This window comes from Passer montanus, unplaced genomic scaffold, assembly GCF_014805655.1.
Source record: "Passer montanus isolate IOZ18808 unplaced genomic scaffold, ASM1480565v1 scaffold109, whole genome shotgun sequence".
Classification (NCBI taxonomy): Eukaryota; Metazoa; Chordata; class Aves; order Passeriformes; family Passeridae; genus Passer; species Passer montanus.
Window position 1 is genome coordinate 2085603 of NW_024357502.1, and position 21295 is coordinate 2106897.

The window sequence follows — 21295 nt, forward strand, 5'->3', positions numbered from 1 at the left end:
GGGGGGCGGAGCCCCGCCGTGGGGTGCGCGCCCGGGAGCCGAGCCCCGGAGCCCGGGAGGAGCCGCGGTCCCGGTACCGGGAGGGGCGGTGGCTGCGCTCCCGGGGGTCCCGCGGGCCCCGGTGTGCCGGCCCCGGGGCTGGGGCACCGCGTGGATTCCCGGAGGAGCGGGACGTTCTGGGGGTTGATCCGGTTGCTCTGCACTCCCTGCAAAACCCTCGCAGCCAGGGCTGGCCGTGGGCGCTCGTTGCTCACCCGCGGCAGCTCTCGGTGGGCTATGCCCCATCCCGGGGAGCCCCCGGGGCCGGTGGTGCCACGCTGGAGCTCTCGGTGACCCGCAGCAGTCGCATCCCTCCCCGGACAGTCCGCTTCGGTCCGCTTGTGCTTGGCAAGGTCTGGGGGAAATTGCAGTGCGGGAATGCCCCGCTGGAATCCAGGAGGGAGCTCCGGCAGTGCCGGACGTGCCAGGGCTGGAAGGTGCCTGCGGTGCCCCGTGCTGCCCTCACAGGGCTCGGGCACGGCAGGCTCTGGGGATGGGTTGGCACCTGAAGCCACCCAAAAGGCTCCATCAGTGACACCGGGGCACGGCAGGGCTGTCACTCCCTGAGCGTGCCAGACGATGCCCTTAGCCCAGGAACTGCTGCCCTTTCCCGCAGTTTCCAGCCTCGGATGTGTCTCTGGGACAGCTTTTGGGCAGCATCCCGCTCATGCACACTCCTCTTGTCTTGCTACAAAGCTGGGAGCCTCCTGGGGTGGAGCTCAGGGCTCACTTTGGGACCCTCCACTGGGGGCACTCCTGAAGGAAGCTGCTTGTCATTTTCAAAATGCCCTTACACCCACAGATGGCCTTAAATTATCTCAAAACTGGCAGAGGTGCTTCAGCACCACTCTGTAATAACTCCTGCATCCCCCTGGCATGGTGGTGGGGGCAGGAGCCATCCTGTCTCTGGGATGCACATGAAGGGGCCAGGAGAAGGGAGCTGGGGAAGAAGGGACCAGGGAGGGTGGGATGAGCAGACCCTAAGGCAGTTTGGGCTCTGGGTTATGAACAGACTGGGGGAACAAGGACAACGTCCTAGCAGGGACTGACCAGCTGCTGTCCCCCAGAGCCACTACGTGGCCTGCATGGCCTCCATCCTGAGCCAGATGGACAAGGACCACTACAGCACCTACATCCAGGCGTTCCCCTCCCGGCCCGAGCTGATGGTGAGCGCTGCCCGCGGCCACACGGGGCCCTGTGGCACAGCACCCCCCTCACTGCATCCCCCGGAGGGCGCTGCAGCCCAGCACGGCTCCTCACGGCTCTCCCTCCCTTGCAGGACTTCCTCATGGAGACTTTCATCCTTTTCAAGGACCTGATTGGGAAGACAGTGTATCCCGGTGACTGGGTGGTGATGAACATGGTGCAGAACCGGTGAGAGGCTGGGGAGGGGCCGCGGGGGGAGGCTGGGAGCGCCTGGGGTGCCTCGGGGCAGGGGGACACGGAGCACGGCTCGGGACAGGCAGGGCTGCTGTGCTGGGCAGCGTTTGGCTGCACTGAGGGGGCAGAAAGGACCTCACCCCCTCTGCGTGATGATGGTGGGCACGCCAGGCTGGGCACTGGTGCTGCCCTCACTCGGTGCCCACTCCCCCCAGGGAGTTCCTGCGTGCCATCAACCAGTTTGCCACCACCTTAACCGAGATGTTCCTGAGCAACAGCGACTTCGAGCTGCAGGTGGGTGGGCACTGCTTGGGTCCTGCTTCGGGCCGGGAGGGTCAGCAACAGCCCCCGCTGTGCCACCCAGCCTGGCGCTCATCCCTCTGCTTCCGCTGCAGCTTTGGAACAACTATTTCCACCTGGCCGTGGCTTTCCTCACCCAGGACTCCCTGCAGCTGGAGAATTTCTCTCCGGCCAAACGCAACAGTATCCTGGCCAAGTGAGTGCCCACCGCGGCTCCCTGCCCCGAGGACGGGGATTTTGGGACAAGCCAGGGCACACCCGGGGCTCACTGCCCTGTGTCCCGGCAGGTACGGGGACATGAGAGCCACGATCGGAGCGTCCATCCGGGACATGTGGTACAGCCTCGGTGAGCCGCGGCGTGCGGGGATTTTTGGGTCTCTGTGGGCTGGTGTCCGTCAGATGTCCCCAGAGTGGGTGTGGCGAGCGGGGTTTTGCTGCTTTGGGCGTGGATCTGCCCTCCCCAGCCCTCCCTGCCCTCGCAGGCCAGCGCAAGATCGAGTTCATCCCGGGCATGGTGGGTCCCATCCTGGAGATGACGCTGGTGCCGGAGCTGGAGCTGCGCAAGTCCACCATCCCCATCTTCTTCGACATGATGCTGTGTGAGCACCAGCTCAGCGGCAGCTTCAGCCGGGTGAGGGCCGAGCCTGCTCCTGTTCCTGCTCCTTCTCCTGCTCCTTCTCCTGTTCCTGCGGCACCGGGTGGGGTGGGATGCGCTGGGAGCCACCCACACCGGGGCACCGCCGGGGCCTGGGAGCGGGGACGGGAATTGTCTCCTTGGGGTGGTCTCTGGGGAGGGGCTGCTCCAAGCTCAGCCCACCTTCGTCCCCTTCGCAGTTTGAGGATGAGATCCTGCGCAGGCTGGACAGCGAGGTGGAGGGCGGCCGGGGGGACGAGCAGTACATGCAGCTTTTCAAGAGCATGTGAGTGCGCAGTGACAGCCCTGTCACCTTCTCCCCAGGGCACGGCCCCTTGCTGTCACCATTCCCTGGCACCCTGCTCCTCCTCACGCTGTGCCCTGCTGTGCTATGGGGCAAAGGGACCTGCGAGGGGCAAGGCTGGTGCCCGAGCACCATCGTGTGCCCCCTGCACGCCTCTGCTGGCCCAGCCAGCCTGCCCTGCCTGCCCCAGGCGTTATCCCTGCTGCAGGTGATGCTCCTGTCCCTGGTGACACCCCTGCCCCAGGAACTGCCCTGTGCCTTAAGTGACACTCCTGCCCCAGGTGATGCCACTGCCCCAGGGGTTATCTCTGCCCCAGGAATTGCCCCTGCCTCATTTGATGTCACTACCCCAGGGGTTATCTCTGCCCCAGGAATTGCCCCTGCCTCATTTGATGTCACTACCCCAGGGGTTATCTGTGCCCCAGGAATTACCCCTGCCTCAGGTGTTATCTCTGCCCCAGGTGATGCACCTACCCCAGGTGTTATCTCTGCCCCAGATGATGCCACTGCCCCAGGTGTTATCCCTGCCCCAGGAGTTACCCCTGCCTCATTTGATGTCACTATCCCAGGGTTTATCTCTGCCCCAGGGGTTATCTCTGTCTCAGGAATTGCCCTTGCTCCAGGGTTTATCTCTGCCCCAGGGGTTATCTCTGTCCCAGGAATTGCCCCTGCCTCAGGTGTTATCTCTGCCCCAAGTGATGGCCCTGCCCCAGGTGTTATCTCTGCCTGAGGTGATGTCACTGCCCCAGGAATTACCCCTGCTCCAGTTATTACCCCTGCCCCAGGTGTTATCCCTGCCCCAGAGTTACCCCAGCCCCAGGTGATGCCCCTGCTCTGCCCAGGCTTTGCCCCTGCCCTTGGGTGCTGGGCAGGGCAGTGTGGGAGCACTGCAGAGCTGGCTGTGCAGTGGAACCCAGGGCCCCCTCTCTTCCCCAGCTTGCTGAGCTGCTGCCAGAGCCACCCCGAGCTGGCCAAGCCTGGAGAGGACTTTGTGAGGCTGGTGAGCGAGCTCCTGGAGCGGCTCCTGGACTACCGGGCTGTCAGGAACGACGAGAACAAGACCTACAGCATGAGCTGCACTGTCAACCTCCTGGTGAGCACCTGTGCCCTGCTCCAGCTCCCTGGGGCAGCCAGGGCTTGTCCCTGCATCTCCCCATGTCCCCAGGGTGCCCCTGGCACAGCAGAGAGGGGGTCCATGTGGTGCCACAGCTGGCATTTCTTGGGATGCCACCGTGCAGCTGCCCAGGGCCGTGGCCAACCCCATCCCTGTGTGGGGACAGTCCTGGCAGCAGCGTGACCCAGAGGGTGGCTGTGGCATGTGCCACCCCTGGGGCCACTCAAACAGCCTCGTCTGCCTTTCCACAGAACTTCTACAAGGAGATTGACCGCCAGGCCATGTACATCAGGTGAGCACAGCCCTGGGAACTCCAACAGCACCTGGGGTGGGGGTGCCGGGCATTCCCAGTGGGATGGGCTTGGCAGAGGGGCCTGAGGGGCAGGGTGATGGTGCTCTGTGCCCCACACGAGGCTCTGTCACTGCCAGGTACCTGTACAAGCTGAAGGACCTGCACATCAGCTACGAGAACTACACAGAGGGAGCCTACACGCTGCTGCTGCACGCCCGGCTGCTGACGGTGGGCACGGGGGGCTTGGGGGGCTCGGGGGGGCTGGGAGGGGTGGGCAGCCCCCTGGGCTTGGTGTGACAGGTCCCCAGTGCCTCGTGCAGTGGTCAGAGGAGTCGAATGCAGCCCCTGTGCCAGGCCCACACGGCCTCCAGCTGCACACTCAGCGCCAGCTGAAGGAGGCTCTGTACAACCAGATCATCGAGTACTTCGACCAGGGCAAGGTGAGTGTGCCCCATACCTGCCCCTAAAGACCCTGCAGCCTCTGAAACCCCAGAACTGCAGGGAGCTGGGATGGATTAGGGCAAGCTTGGCCCCCTTGCCACTGCTTCAGGCTGTCAGATGCCATTCTCAGCACAGCCCCTCACTCCCCACTGCTGCAGAAGGGCTGCAGCTGCCCTGCAGTGAGCCTGGGCTGGATGGTTCACCCCACAGCCACTGTCCCTCATCCCATCCCTGTCCCAGCCCAGTCCTTGTCCTGCCAGGGGTCAGAAACTTGGATATCTCTTGACAAAGGCTTGATGGGGTCGGCTGGGGAGCTCCAGGGTTGGGGATGGTGGGATGGCAAGTTCTGCTGGCCACTGGACCACCAGTCCCCACAGGAGAGCTCTCTCCCCCTCCTCACAGGGGGCAGGTGCCTCCTCAGGCAGGGTGGTCTCTGCTGGAAGCCCCTGGTGCCCCCTTCCCCACTTCACCCTGCACTGGGGGGCCCTGTCCTGGCCCCTCTCCCCTCCAGATGTGGGAGGAAGCCATCCACATCTGCAAGGAGCTGGCGGAGCAGTACGAGAGCCACGTGTTCGACTACGAGATGCTGAGTGACATCCTGGTGGGTGCCTGGCTGGGCCGGGGGTGCTGCTGGCAGGGCAGGATGAGCTGGGGGGAATTGGGGCTCTGCAGGGCCCATCCTGCCCTCATCCTGCCCCTCTCCTCTGCAGCAACGAGAGGCCAAGTTCTATGAGAAGATCCTGAAGGTGCTGCGGCCCAGCCCGGATTATTTTGCTGTGGGGTACTACGGGCAGGGCTTCCCCACCTTCCTGCGGGTAAGCAGAGCCAGGAGCAGCTCCACAGCTGCCACCTCCACAGCCAGGGACCCCCACTCCTCACTGGTGTCCACGTGGATGTGGAGCTGTGGACCACAACTCTCTGAGTGTCATCACCAACCTGTTCCTTACCCAGCATCTGTCCCAGCCAGGGGACAGCCCAACGTCAGATGGTTTGCACAGGTCCAGTCACTCTCTCCCCATCCACCCATGCTGCCACAGCCTCGTAGAAGCCACCAAATCTTGTCACACAGGATTTGTCCTTAATGACATTGCTTGGCTGGCACAATTCCTGGTTCTCTATGTGCCTTTTTCCTTTTTCCTCTAGCTCCTGGGTTTGGATTTTTCCAGATGGGGGTGTTTCCTGCTTGGCAGGAGAGCCTTATCAACACAGCACCCCAGTGCTCTGGGGCTCGCTGGCCCTGCTCTGTGGCACAGGGATGAGCTGTCACCTTCCTACCCTGCAGAACAAGGTCTTCATCTACCGGGGCAAGGAGTACGAGCGGCGTGAGGACTTCGAGATGCAGCTGCTGAGCCCCTTCCCCAATGCTGAGAAGCTGAAGAGCACCTCTCCCCCTGGCCAGGACATCACTGACTCCCCAGGGCAGTGTATCCTCTGCGTGCACGGGGCTGGGAGCGTGGCTCGCTCTCTGCCCATCGCTCTCCATGTGGGAATTCCTTAAATGCCTTTCTGTCGCCCTGGGGGTCGCCCTTCAGGGCTCTGCAGCCCCCTGTCCCCAGCAGTGTGTGCCTGTGGCTCCTTCACTCCCTCAGACATCCAGTGCTTCACCGTGCAGCCGGCAGAGGAAGCCAAGGTGCGGCTCAAGGGCCGGAGCGTCCCGGAGCAGATCACCAAGTGAGTGTCCTGCTCTGCTCCCTGGGGGTGGCTGCCTGGGACACAACGAGGCTCCTGTCCCATTTCTGTCCCTTCCCTCCCCACAGCTTCTACAAAGCCAACCACATCCAGAGGTTCAGCTACTCACGGCCTTTCAAGAGGGGCCCGAGCGATCCCGACAATGAATTTGCAGTGAGTGCAGGGAGGAGCTGCCAGGACCCTCAGCTGGGGGGGTCCTGCAAGGAGCTCAGGGTCCAGGGGGATCCCCAGTCCTGTGCCCACGGAGGTGGCAGCCCCCCATGCCACGGGGCAGCCAGGGGTGATGGGAGAAGGCTGTGGGGAGTGACTGCTGCTCTTCCCACAGAACATGTGGATTGAGAGGACAACGTTCAGGACAGCCTATCCCCTGCCTGGCATCCTGCGCTGGTTCGTTGTCACCTCCACTGAGACGGTGAGCAGGGGGCTGGGGGCCCTGCCAGGACCCTGGTGGGTGTGCCAGCCCTGCCAGGAGCTCAAGCTGGGGATGGGGAGTGTGTCCTGCCTGTGCCATGCTCTGTGGGCAGCAGGGACAGCGTGTGGGGGGCAGCAGAGGCGCTGGAGGGGTGCCAGCAGCTGCTGCCACTGCTCTGTGCATGGGCTTTGCTCCTCTCTCAGGGGCAGGTGCTTGGCCAGCGTCCAGGGAGTCTCAGGAGCCATGGAGTGGAGATGTGATGTGGCCTGGTGGGCTGTCACAGGGTGTCCTGGTGGGTTGTCACAGGGTGTCCTGGCTGGGCTGTCACAGGGTGTCCTGGTGGGCTGTCACAGGGTGTCCTGGCTGGGCTGTCACAAGGTGCCCTGGTGGGCTGTCACAGGGTGTCCTGGTGGGTTGTCACAGGGTGTCCTGGCTGGGTTGTCACAAGGTGCTCTGGCTGGGCTGTCACAGGGTGCCCTGTCAGAGGGTGCCCTGGCAGTGCTGTTGCAGGATGCTGCAGGCACAAGGATGTACGGCTGCATGAGTGCTGCATGTGTGTCTGCCGTGGTGCTCAGGCTGTGCACCCCACTGTGGCACAGCTGCACCCCCAAAGTGACACCAGCTGTCCTGTGGCCTCACTGCTGCCTCGTGCCCATGGGGCTGGCTCTGTGCTGGGAGCAGGGACCAGCATGGCCAGCACATCCCCTGGTGCCAGGGTCTGAGGGGCTTCATGGCTGAGATGTGCAGCCCCAGGGGTCCCTCCTGCCAGGCTGGGGAGAGCCCACCCTGCCATCCTTAACGAGGAGGGGCAGCACTGACCCCTCCCTGCACACAGATCATCATCTCCCCCCTGGAAAACGCCATTGAGACCATGATGAAAACCAACGAGAAAATCATGAGTGAGATCAACAGGCACCAGAACGACCCCAGCCTGCCCATCAACCCTCTCTCCATGCTGCTCAACGGCATCGTGGACCCCGCAGTCATGGGTGGCTTCACCAAGTATGAGAAGGTGAGGAATGCAGAGGCTGTGCTGGGGCCAGCTGGGCACAGCCAGGACTAGCACTGGCACCCCTCTGCCACCCCCAGCCTGTGTGGAGCTGAGGACTGAGGAAGGTTGCTGCAGGCTTTTTTCCAGGAGCTCTACATGCAGGAGCACCCCGAGGACGCAGGGAATATCGAGAAGCTGAAGGACCTGATCGCCTGGCAGGTACCAGCTGCAGCATCCCTCAGGCAGGGACAGCTGCCCCCGGTGCCAGGGAGCCCCACCACGAGTCCCCGTTGCCCCTCAGATCCCGCTGCTGGCAGAGGGCATCAGGATCCATGGGCAGAAGGTGACAGAGGACCTGAGGCCCTTCCACGAGCGCATGGAGCAGTGCTTCGAGCAGCTGAGGGCCAAGGTGGAGAGCCAGTACGGGGTGCGCGAGATGGTGAGTGCCAGGGCACGGGGCAGGCAGGGCTGGGCACCCTGGGGGTGACACTGGGCACGCCCATGCAGATGTGGGGCAGGAACAGGGTGAGGAGCACTGGGTATGGGGGATCTCGGGGTGCCTGCCTGCCCCAGGAGGGGAGGGGGCATGGCACTGCTGGGGTGGCACAGAAGCAGGACTGGTCAGACTGAGCCCAGGGAAGGACTGGGAAGGCTCTGCCCTCTCATCCCTCCTGGCTGTGTCTCAGATGTTCTTTGAGGACCGGCGCAGCGGCCGACCCCGCTCCATAGCCTGGGTACCTGACTGGGACCGGCTGAGCCACGCTGGAGCCAGGCAAGTGCTGCACTGGGGAGTGCTGCTCGTCCCCTCTCATCCCCCTCAGCCCTCCCTGCTCAGCCTTCCTCACTCTGGCCCAGGTGCTTTTCTCCCACCTCCCCAGTGCCCTTCCACCTTCCCTTTATGCCAAGTGCATCTCAGGGGTCTGTCCTGCCAGGTCACCCCGGTGGCCCTGTCCCTATGGGGGGCACGGAGGTGAGACACCCCACGTGCAGCCTCCAGGCTCACCTGGACACTGCTGTCACCTGAGCCACCCATTCTTGTCCCCCAAACCTCCCGGGAGCTCTGCTGTGGATGGTGCAGCCGCTCCCGGCGATGCTGCAGCCCTGCTCCTCCTTCCCCTGCTGCCCCTCACCTGTCTCTGTCACCCCACAGCACGGAGGCACCCCCGACCCCAAAGACCCCAAAGCCTGCCCGCCGTCCCTCCGAGAGCGAGGAGCAGAGGAACGAGCGCAAGGAGAACCGTGCCAGCTCCATCTTCGGCTCCCGGCGGCCGGACTCGTGCCAGTCCATCTCGGAGCTGCCAGAGCCCAAGGTGATGCTCTGCACAGCCCCGGAGGGGCCCTGCTCGCAGTCCCATGGGTGTCCTGCTGCACCCAGAGCTCCTGGCCCTGCCTGCAGCAGCAGCCCCCAGCTGGATGGGACCCCTCGAGGGGCTGGTGGCTGCCCCTGCTGCAGGGAGGGCAGGAGCAGGGGCTGCAGGGGCACAAGGCTGGAGACTCAGGACTGCAGGAGCTGCCACCCAGCCTGGCCCTCCGAGGTGCTGAGCCTTCCTTCTGTGCCCCAGGACGAGAAGTGGAGACTCTCTTGCAACCTGAGTGAGAGCAGCCCGAGCGCTGACAGGAAACAGCACGGGCCAAGCCAAGCTGCTGCTGCTGCTGCTGCTCAGCCCAGCGCTGCAGGTACAACCTGCCAGGCCACCTTCCTGAGTCCCTGCAGCTGTGCCCTCCCACGCCACCCCAGCACAGGTCCCCTCACGGTGACACAGTAGGAGCACAGGCAGATCCCCTGCTGAACACTCCCTGTGGGGCCACAGCCATTGATCCTGGACCTTGTGGCACTGAGTCTTGGTGACAAGTGCTGTCCGTGGTGGGAGGCAGCCCCTGCTCCTGGCTGGGCTCACATGCCACGGCAGCTCTGTCCAGCACTGCCACACTCCCCTAGGCAGCCCTGGGCACCCCCAGGCTGGCTGAGCCTCCAGCCCACGTCTCTCTCCTGCCTGCACAGGCTTGTCCCTGTCTCCCACGGGCTTTGGTGGCCGCGTGAAAAGCGCCAGCAAGCTGCCACCGCTGCCCCGCAAGTTCAGCCCCGCCGTGTACGAGACATTCCTGGAGCAGAGCGACGCTGCGGCAGCAGGGAAGGTACTGGAGGGCTGCTACTGGAGGGGGGGAGCACAGGGCTAGCCCTGGCCCAAGTCTCACCTGCCCTCACGTCCCTCTCTGCTCACAGGTGTCCCCGTCCCCGACAGTGGATGGCAACAGAAGCCTCAAGTCCCCGCCGCTGCCGCCACCCAAGTCCAAGCGACTGTCACAGCTCTGACCTGATGCCACCTGCATCTGCACTGGGGCCACCCCTGCCCAGTGCCCCTGTGCCCAGCCAGCTGCTGGACCCACAGCCCTGCTTGATTCTCACTGCTGGAGCAGCTCTTGCAGCACTGACACCCAGAGCAGAGCCCCTGTGTGCACCAGGCGGTGCCACCGTGTCCCACCAGCTCTGGACACCTCCGGGTGTCCCCTGGGGCTGGGACCCACCTGGCCCTGGGTGCTTGCCATGCCTCTGGAGCCACGCTGAGCTCCCACACACGCAGCCCCTCCCAGCCATGAGGTGAGGCACCTCTCCCTCCACCCGAGCTGCCCACGGACTGTGCCTGGCAGGGAGCAGTGACTTCCCCAGTGGCATTTCTGCACCGTGCCAGTGGCAGGGAGCAGGGACTTCCCCAGTGGCATTTCTGCACCGTGCCAGTGGCAGGGAGCAGGGACTTCCCCAGTGGCATTTCTGCACCGTGCCAGTGGCAGGGAGCAGTGACTTCCCCAGTGGCATTTCTGCGTGATTCCTGACTCGTGGGCCAGCTCCCACCCCATCCTGCAGCACCAGGACCCATTCCTGGCCTGAGCTGCACAGCAGCCAGCCAGGTGTGCACACAGGCCCTGGCAGCTTCGTGCTCTGTGGTGTCACCTCTCCTGCCACCACACCAGGCAGGTGTCACTGCCCTGACTGGCCATGCCACGCTCAGCTCCCACCTCTGCACTGCAGCCACGGATAATAAAGGGCAAATTCATCAGCCAGGCACCTGCATGGGGCTGAGCACCCGTGGGAGCCCCAGCACCCACCCCTGCTTGCCCACAGCCCACCGGGGGCTCATCCCCAGCTGGCACCACCCCAAAGCACAGGGACTCGCCCTCCTGCAGCAGGGAAGGGCCCCAGGGAGCCCAGTGGTCACTCCCCAAGGCAGGCTGTGCTCCCAACACAGGGAGGAGACTCACTGCTCCAGCCCTGAGCTGGCACAGGGCTCTTTATTCAGGTGGGCTCAGTTTTATTTACAGTCAGTTACAGGGGGAGCTGGACCCGTAACCAGGGGCTGGGGAGGGCAGGGGCTGCCTGCAGCTGGGAGCTGCCATCAGGGGGTTCTGTTCTACAGGGATGTGAGGTCAGCTGCCCAGGCAGGGCTGAGGGACAGGGCTGGGCTCTCCCTGCATTCCCAGCGGAGCAGAAGGTGCTGCCTGCCCAGCTCCTCACAGAGGGCTGGCTGAGGAGGCTGCCAGGCGCTTCCCAATGTAGATCCTGGATTGGAGAGAGTGACTGTGAGGCATTGGTGCAGGGGGCCGGGCCCCACAGGCCAGGAGCAAGGGGAGATGGCACCACTGCAGCTGCTGGGAGCAGTGGTGCCAGCACCCAAGGATGAGCAGCCCAAATTCAGGAGTGTTCCCTCCTCCCCCAGCCCCATGGTGAGAGCCACAGACACTCACCCCAGCCCCAGGGTCAGCAGGTGGCTGAGCAGGAGCGAGGGGATGAAGAGCAGCAGCAGCTCTGAACTGAAAAGTCTCTTCTTCCTCCCCACTGCACCTCCCTGCAGGCTCCACAGCACCGGCTGGGGGGAGCACACAAAGGCAAATTCCCTGGGAAAAGTTCATGGTTAACAGGGAGAGCAGGATGGGGGGCAGCAGCAGGATGTGCTGGTGGGTGACACAGGACTTACTCTGGGGACAGGTACCGAGGGCAGTGGGTACAGGCCCAGCCCAGGGACGCTCTCAGGCGTCGCTGCCTCCACTTGGCTTCCTGAGGCACATCCCGCTGCAAGGAGACACAGGGCAGCTCAGAGCAGGGCCTGGGCACTGCAGGGTGTGCCAGGGGCAGCTCCCTCACCTGCCGGGGGTGAGGGCAGCCCGGCTGGGGCTGGCTGTGGGTGGGCAGCACCTCACTGTCCCCTGGCTGCTCGCTGCCATGGCTGGCTCCGTCGTCGTCCCAGGCTGGGGAGCCCAGCACCAGCAGGGCCCTGCAAACAGAAACCTTCAGTCAGCCTGTGGCCCCAGCTCAGCAGGGCTCTGGAGCCCAGCTCCCCCTCAGGACTCACCCGTCACTGCTCTCTGTCTCCAGCTGGGCCTCCAGCAGCATCCGCTCCACGTCGGCGTGGCAGGAGAACGGCGAAGGCGCCGCCTCGGGCTCCGGGCAGCCTGGGCCACAGCGCAGCTCCACCCAGGAGCCTGGGGGGGCCGTCAGCCCCTGCACCCCTGCACCCCATCCCGGCCAGGAGCCCTCCCCGGCACACCCCTGACCCGGGATGTCCTGTGCACCCCGGGACCAGCATCCACCCCCACCCCCGGTGCACACCAGCCTGCCCGGGATCCCCGTGCTCCCTGACCCCCGGTGCACATCAGCCCCCCAAAAACCCCAAAGCCTGGGCTCCCCATGGACCCGCTCCCCATCCACGGCGCACGCCAACCTCCCGGGGCTCCCGGTGACCCCGATCCCCACCTGTGCACACCCACCTCCCAGAGCTCCCGGTGCCCCTGACCCCCGCGTGTGCACACCCACCTCCCGGGGCTCCCGGTGACCCCGATCCCCACCTGTGCACACCCACCTCCCAGAGCTCCCGGTGCCCCTGCCCCCCGCGTGTGCACACCCACCTCCCGGGTCTCCCGGTGCCCCCGACCCCTTCACGCCCGGGCTCCCCACTGTCCCGAACCCCCGGTTCCCCGGGTGTCCCATTGTCCCAAACCCCTGGGTGCCCCGAAACCCCCGGTTCCCCGTCCCGCCCGGCTCTGCCGTGGCCCCGGTCCCGCCCCGGTGCCCCGGTTCCCCCCGGACCGTCGTCGCCGGTTCCCGCCATGGCCCCGCGGGTGCTCCGCGCGCAGCCCCCGCCGCTGACAGTCACGTGACGCCCGCGAGCCCCCATGTAAATAAAACCACCGGCACCGGCAGCCGGTCTCTTAAAGGGGCGCTGGCTCCGCCCGCTGGGGCCCGCGAGCCGCAGCTCGCCCGGCCGCGTCGGCCCCGCCGCGTTGCCTCTTTAAGCGGCGCCTACGTGCGGCGCGCGAGCAGGCGTCGGCCCCGAGCTCCGGTCAGCGGCTGCACCGGCCCGGGGCTCTGGTCAGCGGCTGCACCGGCCCCGAGCTCCGGTCAGGGACTGCACCGGCCCGGTCCGGCCCGGTCAGGGGCTGCCGCCGGCCCTTGCCACGCCGTGCTTCTCGGCGAACCGCCTGCGGGAGAGAGCGGCCTCCCTCAGACACCGCGGGGCGGGGAGCACCGGAGGGGCCTCCCACCAACCCACCCCGGGATCGCCCCGGGGGACCGGGACACGGGGGCTCTGCAGCAGCCCAGCGCCGGGTCTGCTCGGATCTGTTTCATCCCACGCTCACCGGGAGCCCAGGAGATCGGGTGAAGGCAGCAGGAGCTGCTCGGGGAGGGTTCAGCCCCTGCTGGGGACAATCCCGGTGGAGCAGGGACCAAGGGAGGGCAGTGAGGGGCTGCCAGGGCTGCCCAGAGCAGCTCACGGTCCCCCGGGACCACCCACAGGATCCCAGCCCGGTGTCCCAGCAGGGACCCAGGACCACCCACAGGATCCCAGCCCGGTGTCCAGTAGGGATTCCCAACAGAACAATTCCCTCAGCACCACTGCAGCCCTCCGGTGCCCAGCAAGCCCAGGCACACTGAGCTTCCCCTCAAACACATCCTCAATTTTCTGTGTCTTCCTAAACCAACACCCACACAGCAGAGCTGGCCTCTTGTGCCAGGATTTGCCTCATGAGAAGCCTGCACAGAGATCAAACCCTGTGCCCTCACAGCAAGGAGCATTAAGAGAGCTGTCCCTGGTGCCAAACAGGAAGGTCCTGCCCACACCGAGGGTGCCACGGTGCCAGTGGGACACAGAGAAACCCAGTCCCACAGGGGGGGACACTGGAAAGCCCACTGGAAAGCCTGGGGTACCTCAGTGCTGCTGGGGCCGGGATCTGGGGGCTTGGCCAGGGGGGATTTTGTGTGGCCCTGGCACGGGGAGCTGTGGGGGGCTCTCACCTCCTGGCGTAGTCGTACAAGGCTCGTTTCCTCTCCTGCAGGGACAGGTGACGCTCCACGGGGGACTTTGCAAACTGCTTTGTAGCCGGCTGGAAGGGAAAGCACAGGAGCCATCAGGAGACAGATGAAGGCTCCTTGGTGGCTCTGCAAGCACCTGGCTGGTGCTCCATGGCCCTGGCTAGCCCTGAACACGAGCCAGCAGAGCAGGGAGACACGAGCCCAAAGTACCTTGGAAGAAGGCGCAGCCACAGAGCCCTGGATGCCAGAAGCAGCTGCAGCCTGGGAGGTAGATGGGGCAGGCAGGTCTCCAGCCTCTTTACTCTCAGGGAAGAAGGGAACTCTCCCCTCCAGCAAGTTGGCAATGGTGGTGTCCACACAGTTGGTTTGGACTGTGGGGACAAAGGGACCATTAGAGATCAGGACACTCCATCCTGGCTGCCAATGTGCAGTGGTGACAAAGTTTCTTCTTTCAGACCACAGAAACGTCCCTGCTGCCACCCCTGCTCACCCAGGTCTGTCCTGATGACCTCCAAGGGCACGTGAGGCAGCACCTCCTTGACCTGCTGTGCCATGGCCACGACCCTCACGTCCTCAGGAGCACCCCCGGGCAGGCTGGGGGGCACCCTGGGCCGGGCTGCCGGGCGCTGGCTCGAGGCTGCAGGAGAAAGGACAGCGGGCACAGGGTGAGTCTGTCACTGAGAGCACACACAGACCCCCCAAAAGCAGAGCCCAGGCCGAGGTTTCACAGCCAGGATCCCCACCTGGGGCAAAGGGCATCCTTTGTGCTGTGTGCCTCAGCCTCTTCATGTGCTCGGTCCTGTCGGCAGCGGTGATCCGTGTGGATACCACACCCAGCTCCACGGCCAAGAGCTGTGCAACACAGAGAATCACACATAAATCACAGAGAATCACACATAAATCACAGAGAATCACACATAAATCACAGAGAATCACACATAAATCACAGCACACAGCAGGCTGGGCAGCATGGCAGGGCTACACCGAGCCATGGGGAGGGCAGGAGGGCTGGGAGCTGATTTCTCCAGGGCCTCTGGGAAGCATTTCAGTGTTACAGAGGGCACGAGAATGATCAGGAGTAGCAATATTATCCTGCCAAAACAGGCTGACAAGGAGGTATGAGATGTCTGGAGCTGTCAAATACCCAGCACATATGGGCAGGGTGGAGAAACAACTGCTTTGTATGATTTGTGGTGTTATAAAAAGGGGGTGAAAGGTTTGAGCTTGATGGGAAAAGCCCTGACAGCTGCAGAAGGGCTCAGTGTGGGGTGGCAAACAGGCCATGAAATAACTGAGGTCTTGCAAGGGGCAATAAACATGTTCTGTTGGAGTCCTGGATGCTGAGAATTTTAGACTTTCAGTGCTGACAGACTCTAGCCCCCAGAGAGCACTGCATTTGACCCGAGGCCGTAGAGAAAGCTTCCAAAATTAAATAACAGAACTAAGATTGAGTGTGTAGTTTGATTTGAAGTGTGCAATATCACGTAGTAAAAAACTTAAGAGTTTGAATTTTTAGAATATAATAAAATATATAACAAAATAAGTTTTAAAACAAAAACTAGTCCTTCTTTGTAAGTTTAAGTAGTATAGTTTAAGTAGTAATTTTAATTCATAGTAGTAAGTTTAATTCATAGTTTAAGTAGTAATTTCATAATTAAACAAAAAGTCCACATTACAAAACACAAGTAGTTAATTATTACGATAAAAATTAAGTATCATTTCTTAATTAGTTTTTCTTTATAAAATCTTATAAAAATACATAACCATTTTATAAGTTAGTAATAAAGTAATACAAAACTCACTACTTTAAAAGCATAACATAAATTAAAAAAAGAAAGACCTAAGTCTAAATGTGGAATATCATCTTGAACACTTTCAAACCCAACCTTATTAAAAAAACAAAAAAAAAAAATTAAAGAAAAACCCCAAAACCAACAATGTACCAGAGCTCCCATCACACAGAGACATCCAGAAATGCCTTCTGCCTGCACCGTGCTGTGCCCTGTGCCCACCCCAAAGTGCAGCAGTCCCACCCATCCCTGTCCCAGCCCCTCCTACCTCCTGAACTCGGAGCGCAAAGTCCTCACTCCGCTCGTCCGCTCGCCTGGGGACAGACGGCATCCACCTGCCAGGGACAGCAGCACGTGGAGCCAGCCCTGCTGGGAGCAGCCCTGGGGACACCCTGCCAGGGCCAGCCGTGCCACCCCCAGCTCCACGCTCCCTGCTCAGCCCAGGTTTCCCCAGAGGAGCAGCACAGCCCAGCAGCCGCTCCCAAATCCAGGACAGAACCGGCGCACTGGAGCTCAAGTGTAACACCAGGGATCTGCAGCTCCCAGAAAGGCCTTAATGAGGATCTGTGGCCATTTACATGGAAGTAGGAAACAGGTCACCCAGAATTCAGGCAGATTGAACAGGGAAAGGCTTTGCTTTGCTGAAACACATTTGATTCTCAGCCCTACATTTGATTCCCAGTCCCTTCCACTGCCCTCGTTACAGCAAAGCAGCTCAGCCAGCCTGGGCTCGGATCTGCACCACCCCACTCCAAGGGACTGCAGGGACAGACAGAGACACCTGGGCCAGAACAGCTTCAAAAACACACCTGGAAACTTGGACCTAAACACCTGGAGAGCCTGACACCCCTGTCCCTCCCCAACAGGAACCAGGAGCCCTCTCTGCATCAGAAGCTGGTCCAGGAGCAGGACTCGCCAGGCCCAGATGGTGCCAAGCCCAGCCCTGCTGAGGCACCCAGGGAGGGAGCTCTCAGTGCCAGGGGGGCACCACAGCCCTGCCCACCCCCACCCCTGCCCCAAACGGAAGAGAGAGACGTAGTACCTTACTTGATAAACTGTGAAGGGAACGAAGAAGGTCCAGAGCAGCTCTGTGATCCAGGAGGAGTCGGCCACGCTCTGGGGAAGAGAGCACAGTGAGATCCCACCCATGGGACAGGAGCAGCTTCCACTGGGGAGGGAGGTGGGCACAGCACACCTGGCTGGAGGATTGGGAAAAGGGGCAACAGCAAAGCCACTGCAAGCAGGGCAAGCCCCAGGGCAGCTTCACCCTCACTGGTCATCACCAGTTTTCATTTTCCTCCCACTAAGACAGCAGTACAACTTTCCCTCAGTATTCCCCCATTTCCTACTAGTCTGTCCCTTCAGGAAGCTACAAAAATGTCAGAAAACCTACTAATGCTTCCTCAGAACCATGAACAATCCTCCCTCATTCTGGTGGCAGCAGCCCCTCTGTGATGTCCCAACTCCTGTAAGCTCTCCCAGGAACAGCCTCAGGCTGTGCCAGGGGAGGCTGAGGTTGGATATTGGGAAAATTCCTCCTTGAAAGGGCAGTCCAGCCCTGGCACAGCTGCCCAGGGCAGGGGGAAGTCCCCATCTCTGGGGGATTTTAACAGCCCTGTGGATGTGGCATTTGGGGACATGCTTTGGCATTGCTGTGGAATGGTGGGACTTGATTTTCCAGAGGGATTTTCCAAACAATTCTGTTATTCTCAGACAGGTTTGTGCCTGGTTTATCCCACAGCCTGGGAAGAGGAGCTTTAAATGAGAAATGTCCTGAAAGCCCAGACACAGGATGAACAGAGAAGCCTCATCTAGATAAACAGAACCTTGGAACCCTAAACTTAAATGCCTGGAGTGATGCCCACAGCCAGATTTCACTGCCTGTGCCACACAACAACACCCTCTTGCAACATTCCATGCAACTGGAGCTGGAGAAAATTATTTCTTAACCCCAAATTTGGTGTTTGGCCCATCCCAGTGCCTAATATCTATTACACAATTATATAAGAACACTTTCTATAAATCACCAATCAATCTACTGAAAATTTAACATCTCCAACCCTTCCAGTTTCTGACGGTTTAAAATCACCTCAGAAATCCACCAGGATTTACCCAGCCAATGTGCAGGAAGCACAAAGTCCTGCTCAGACTCTGAAGGTAAAATCTGAGCCAAAAGTGACTGTAACCAGCACTTCCACACAGACCTGCTGTGCTCCCTGACACGCAGGAGGGAAGGGATGCACAGACAGACAGACAGCTTGTCACATCTCAGAATTTCTCAAAGGAACCAAACCCATAAAAGCATAAGATATTCCTTTTAAAATGTCCAGAACAGAAAAACACTCCCACCTCTCTGGAGGAGTCATTCCAAATGTAACTTATTGCTAGAAAACTGCATCTTCACCCACCTTGTGGCCTGCCCCAACTCTGCCTCAGCAGCCCTGGCCTGCCAGGAGTGACCAAAGCTCTGCCAAATATTCCTGCAGTTCCCATCCCTGCACACATCCAGGTGACTCCTCACCTGCCAGGGGTTCCTTTGCCACAGAAACACCAGACCCAGCAGTGACAGCCATGACTGGCAGCTCTCTGTAGCCACCAGATCATAAATAAATACCAAAAATAAGAAATTCAACAAAGCCTCGGTGAGAGCAGTGTCCCTGCAATGCCTTTGGCAGTGCTGCCATTGCCCTCATGGACTTTATCCCTCGTGTGGGATATGCTGCACCATGTCCTGTGTCTGTGCCAGCACCAGCTCAGGAGCCTCCAGTCCTTTGGCACCAGGGCTGCCTGCAGCTGGTCTTTCACAGCAGGGAACTCAGCAAGAGCAAAGCAGGCTGCAGTGGCCATGAAGCCAGAGGCACAGTGACAGCTGGGCCTCCAGACATCTGTCAGACTGGCCAAGGTAACCAGGGGAGTCCTGACTGGCCAAACTCCTGGGAAAGGCACTGGGAACTGTGTTAGCCCTGAGCAGCTGGTTCCAGGGTGCCAGGACACGAGGCCAGGCCACACCACAGGCTCCAAAGCAGAAAGAAAAGCTGTTCCCACCCCACCCCCTGTCCCTGTGCCCAGCACTCACCACAGCCACCAACGGCCTCCGGACCTGCAGGGCAACGGGCTGGACCTCATCCAGGATGGAGAAGGGCCAGGAGCTGGAAGGGAGGAATTCTGCAGTCAGTGACCCTGGAGCCACCTGAAGCCATTTTGTCAGGATGCAGCAGAGCCATTGCCAGCCACCCTGCTGCAGGAATTCTTCCCCTGCTGGGGGAATTCACCTGAAGCGCAGCAGCCCGGCCCTGCCGTTGGTGGCAGCCTCCTCTGGGAAGAGCAGCAGGGGTGGGTTCCCTTGGTGGGCAGAGTATTCCTTCAGGGAATCCACCAGCTCTGCTCGGCTGCCCGTCACTCCCAGCTCCATGAAGCCCCGGGACCAGCAGATGAAGCCTGGGGCACCGCTCAGGGCAGGCTGCAGGGAGAACAGCAGTGAGAGAAATGCCACCCTGCCCACCCCTCCACGCCCTCCTGCCCCTCCAGGCCAACCCTCCCAGGTGACAGAGGTGACAAAGTTGCTGCTCATTAGCAAAATCCCCTCTGGGACTGAGAGTGACCTGTGTTGAGAGCGCTGGTGGATGAGAATGTGTTAGTGGCAGGCCTCAGCCCCAGCTGCAGAGGAAATGGGTTCCAAATCATCAGTTCAGACTGTGCCCTGCCTGCCAGACACAGGGCACTCCCAGCTGCCCGTGTCCCCAGCGTTCTCCCCAGCAGTCCCTGGCACACTTGGCAGGACACACTCTGCTCCCAGGAGTCCCCCCTCCCCGTGTCCCCAGCGTTCTCCCCAGCAGTCCCTGGCACACTTGGCAGGACACTGCTCCCAGGAGTCCCCCCTTTCCAGGCCAGGGGTGAATCAATGGCTGTGCAGGACACAGGAGCCTGCTGACTCAGGAACTCCACACACAAAGAACTTTGCAGGAGAGCATGACCAGCCCAGAACTAGCCAAGCACCACTGACACAGCTCCCTCAGCACCCTCCATGCCCACCCAGTGCCCCCACAACCAGCCCTGCCCCTTATCCAAAGGGCAGGAGAAGGAAGCAGCTGCTGGGATCTGCCCAATTTTCCACCAAAATCAACCCTCCTGCTGCTCCTCATCCTGCTCCACTTTTTCATGCAGAGCCCAAGAGTGACACCGAGCCACAGAAAACACCTCAAGATTAACACCCTGAGTTAATAAATCAGATCTGGAGATGAAACTTTGCAGGACCTGAAAGAGCCTGGAGGGAAGCTGGAGAGGGAAACTGTGCCAGAAACTGGAGCGACAGGACAAGGATTAATGAGTACAGCTGAAAGAGCAGAAATTTAGGCTGGATATTAGGAAGAAAATTTTGGATGTGAGAGCGGCGAGGCTGCCCAGAAAAGCTGTGGCTGCCCCTGGAGGCCTGGCAGTGTCCAAGGCCAGGCTGGACAGGGCTTGGAGCCACTTGGGCTGGCAGGAGGTGACGCTGCCCATGGCAAGGGGTGGCACTGAGCGGGCTCTAAGCTGCCTTCCACTGCTCCCACCGCAGCAGCAAAGGGGGCAGAGCTGGCAGTGCCCCGCCCTCGGGGAGGAGCCCCGGCCGCGCCCTCACCGTGTTGCAGGAGGTGAGCAGGCTGACGACGTTGTGGTCGAAGGGGGTGACGTGGTTGGCAATGAAGACCCTGGCGCCGGCCCCGCGCAGCCGAGGGTCGCTCTGACGCACCAGCAGCCCCAGCACGGAGCACATCACACGGACAATGAACCTGCCGGGGGAACAAGGACCCTCCTCAAGCCCTGCCATCAAAAACACTGCGAGGTGACACGTCCAACAGGCAAAGACCCGGGAGTTCTGCCGGCTCCAAATGGAAATGACGCGTCTGGGGCAGGAATTGGTGTGGGGCTGGGACTGGGATGAGGGCAGCAAGTGCCCACAGAACTCTCGAGCAGCACAGCATGCTGCTCCACGTGCTCCACACCAGCCCCTGAGCACTCCAGAGCTGGCTGCCAGCACCGGGCTTGGCAGAGGAAGCACCTCCAAGGCTCCTGAAGACACAGATCCTTCCCTGAGCCAACCCCCCACGGCTCGGGACACGCAGGAACCGGGGTGGCCCTGCCATCACCCCACACCCAGCCGGGCCAGCAGCACCCGGAGCCCCCCGAGGTCACCCACCGGCGCACGACGCTGTCGGGCAGGGCGCAGCTGACCAGGAACACGTGGACGCCGATGAAGAGGCGCAGGACGAGCAGGCAGAGCCCCACGGGCGCGTACAGCAGCAGGGCCAGCAGCACGAACCCATCGCTCGGCAACCTGCGGGGGCACACAGCGGCCTGAGCGCGGCCGCGACGATCCCCGGGACCCGCCCTGCGGCCGCCGCTCCGCGGGGCTCCCCCCGCAACTCTCCCGGGACCGCCCCGGCCGCTCCCCGGTGCCGCCGCGGGTCACCCCGACCTTCCCCACGGGGCTCTGGTGAGGCACCCCCGCCCTCCGCTGGCCCCGCGACCCCCGCCCCAGGGTTCCCGCAGTTCTTTGCCGGCAGCGCTCACCGGTGCGAGTCGAAGAGCCGCTCGGGGCCCGGCGCCGCGGGCGGTTCCATCCCCG

At 61.9% G+C, this 21295-nt stretch overlaps 3 protein-coding genes across 8 annotated transcripts in view; 1 reads left to right on the plus strand and 2 right to left on the minus strand.

Moving 5' to 3' along the window:
- The window catches only part of LOC120509036 (dedicator of cytokinesis protein 2-like), a 48120-nt gene extending 37394 nt beyond the window's left edge, over positions 1-10726 (plus strand). For both annotated transcript variants that reach the window (XM_039723246.1, XM_039723254.1), the window contains exons 29-53: positions 1107-1205; positions 1319-1413; positions 1635-1713; positions 1815-1915; positions 2007-2065; positions 2202-2350; positions 2554-2639; positions 3594-3750; positions 4023-4063; positions 4201-4291; positions 4384-4503; positions 5016-5105; positions 5215-5319; positions 5787-5928; positions 6094-6175; positions 6262-6346; positions 6519-6605; positions 7441-7617; positions 7732-7815; positions 7898-8035; positions 8283-8368; positions 8747-8906; positions 9159-9273; positions 9599-9732; positions 9821-10726. In XM_039723246.1, the coding sequence (XP_039579180.1) occupies positions 1107-1205; positions 1319-1413; positions 1635-1713; positions 1815-1915; positions 2007-2065; positions 2202-2350; positions 2554-2639; positions 3594-3750; positions 4023-4063; positions 4201-4291; positions 4384-4503; positions 5016-5105; positions 5215-5319; positions 5787-5928; positions 6094-6175; positions 6262-6346; positions 6519-6605; positions 7441-7617; positions 7732-7815; positions 7898-8035; positions 8283-8368; positions 8747-8906; positions 9159-9273; positions 9599-9732; positions 9821-9910 (2652 nt within the window). In that variant the 3' untranslated portion in view covers positions 9911-10726. The remainder of the gene's footprint in view (positions 1-1106; positions 1206-1318; positions 1414-1634; positions 1714-1814; positions 1916-2006; positions 2066-2201; positions 2351-2553; positions 2640-3593; positions 3751-4022; positions 4064-4200; positions 4292-4383; positions 4504-5015; positions 5106-5214; positions 5320-5786; positions 5929-6093; positions 6176-6261; positions 6347-6518; positions 6606-7440; positions 7618-7731; positions 7816-7897; positions 8036-8282; positions 8369-8746; positions 8907-9158; positions 9274-9598; positions 9733-9820) is intronic.
- A 131-nt stretch (positions 10727-10857) lies between these two features.
- On the minus strand, positions 10858-12921 carry LOC120509228 (BCL2/adenovirus E1B 19 kDa protein-interacting protein 3-like). Of its 4 annotated transcripts, none has more exons than XM_039723663.1 (6): positions 12677-12921; positions 11943-12072; positions 11735-11864; positions 11568-11662; positions 11338-11459; positions 10858-11152 (listed from the first exon to the last, which is right to left on the minus strand). In XM_039723663.1, exons 1-5 carry the CDS (start codon positions 12762-12764, stop codon positions 11351-11353), a joined length of 552 nt encoding a protein of 183 aa, XP_039579597.1. In that variant the 5' UTR covers positions 12765-12921; the 3' UTR covers positions 10858-11152; positions 11338-11350. The 4 variants fall into 4 exon arrangements, with proteins under 4 accessions (XP_039579597.1, XP_039579581.1, XP_039579588.1 ...); XM_039723647.1 differs by having other exon boundaries at positions 11338-11487; XM_039723654.1 differs by having other exon boundaries at positions 11568-11864.
- The window catches only part of AUP1 (AUP1 lipid droplet regulating VLDL assembly factor), an 8640-nt gene continuing 261 nt past the window's right edge, over positions 12917-21295 (minus strand). The window contains exons 2-14 of one of the 2 annotated variants that reach the window (XM_039723551.1): positions 21241-21290; positions 20867-21004; positions 20309-20459; positions 18963-19150; positions 18767-18839; positions 16733-16806; positions 15959-16025; positions 14644-14752; positions 14391-14537; positions 14111-14271; positions 13883-13971; positions 13026-13068; positions 12924-12994 (exon numbers count right to left, since the gene is read on the minus strand). In XM_039723551.1, coding sequence (XP_039579485.1) covers positions 12989-12994; positions 13026-13068; positions 13883-13971; positions 14111-14271; positions 14391-14537; positions 14644-14752; positions 15959-16025; positions 16733-16806; positions 18767-18839; positions 18963-19150; positions 20309-20459; positions 20867-21004; positions 21241-21290 — 1296 coding nt within the window. In that variant the 3' untranslated portion in view covers positions 12924-12988. Of the gene's footprint in view, positions 13069-13882; positions 13972-14110; positions 14272-14390; positions 14538-14643; positions 14753-15958; positions 16026-16732; positions 16807-18766; positions 18840-18962; positions 19151-20308; positions 20460-20866; positions 21005-21240; positions 21291-21295 lie in introns of both variants that reach the window. The other variant, XM_039723541.1, reaches the window with a different exon arrangement.

What these genes read in the sequence shown, in the direction of transcription:
- LOC120509228 (XM_039723646.1), bottom strand. Translation starts at nt 12,764, where the DNA reads ATGGGGGCTCGCGGGCGTCACGTGACTGTCAGCGGCGGGGGCTGCGCG. An exon ending in CCTCGGTACCTGTCCCCAGA is followed by an intron (nt 11,488 to 11,567) that starts GTAAGTCCTGTG and finishes AACTTTTCCCAG; the next exon opens with GGAATTTGCCTTTGTGTGCT. An exon ending in CTGCTGACCCTGGGGCTGGG is followed by an intron (nt 11,153 to 11,337) that starts GTGAGTGTCTGT and finishes TCTCCAATCCAG; the next exon opens with GATCTACATTGGGAAGCGCC.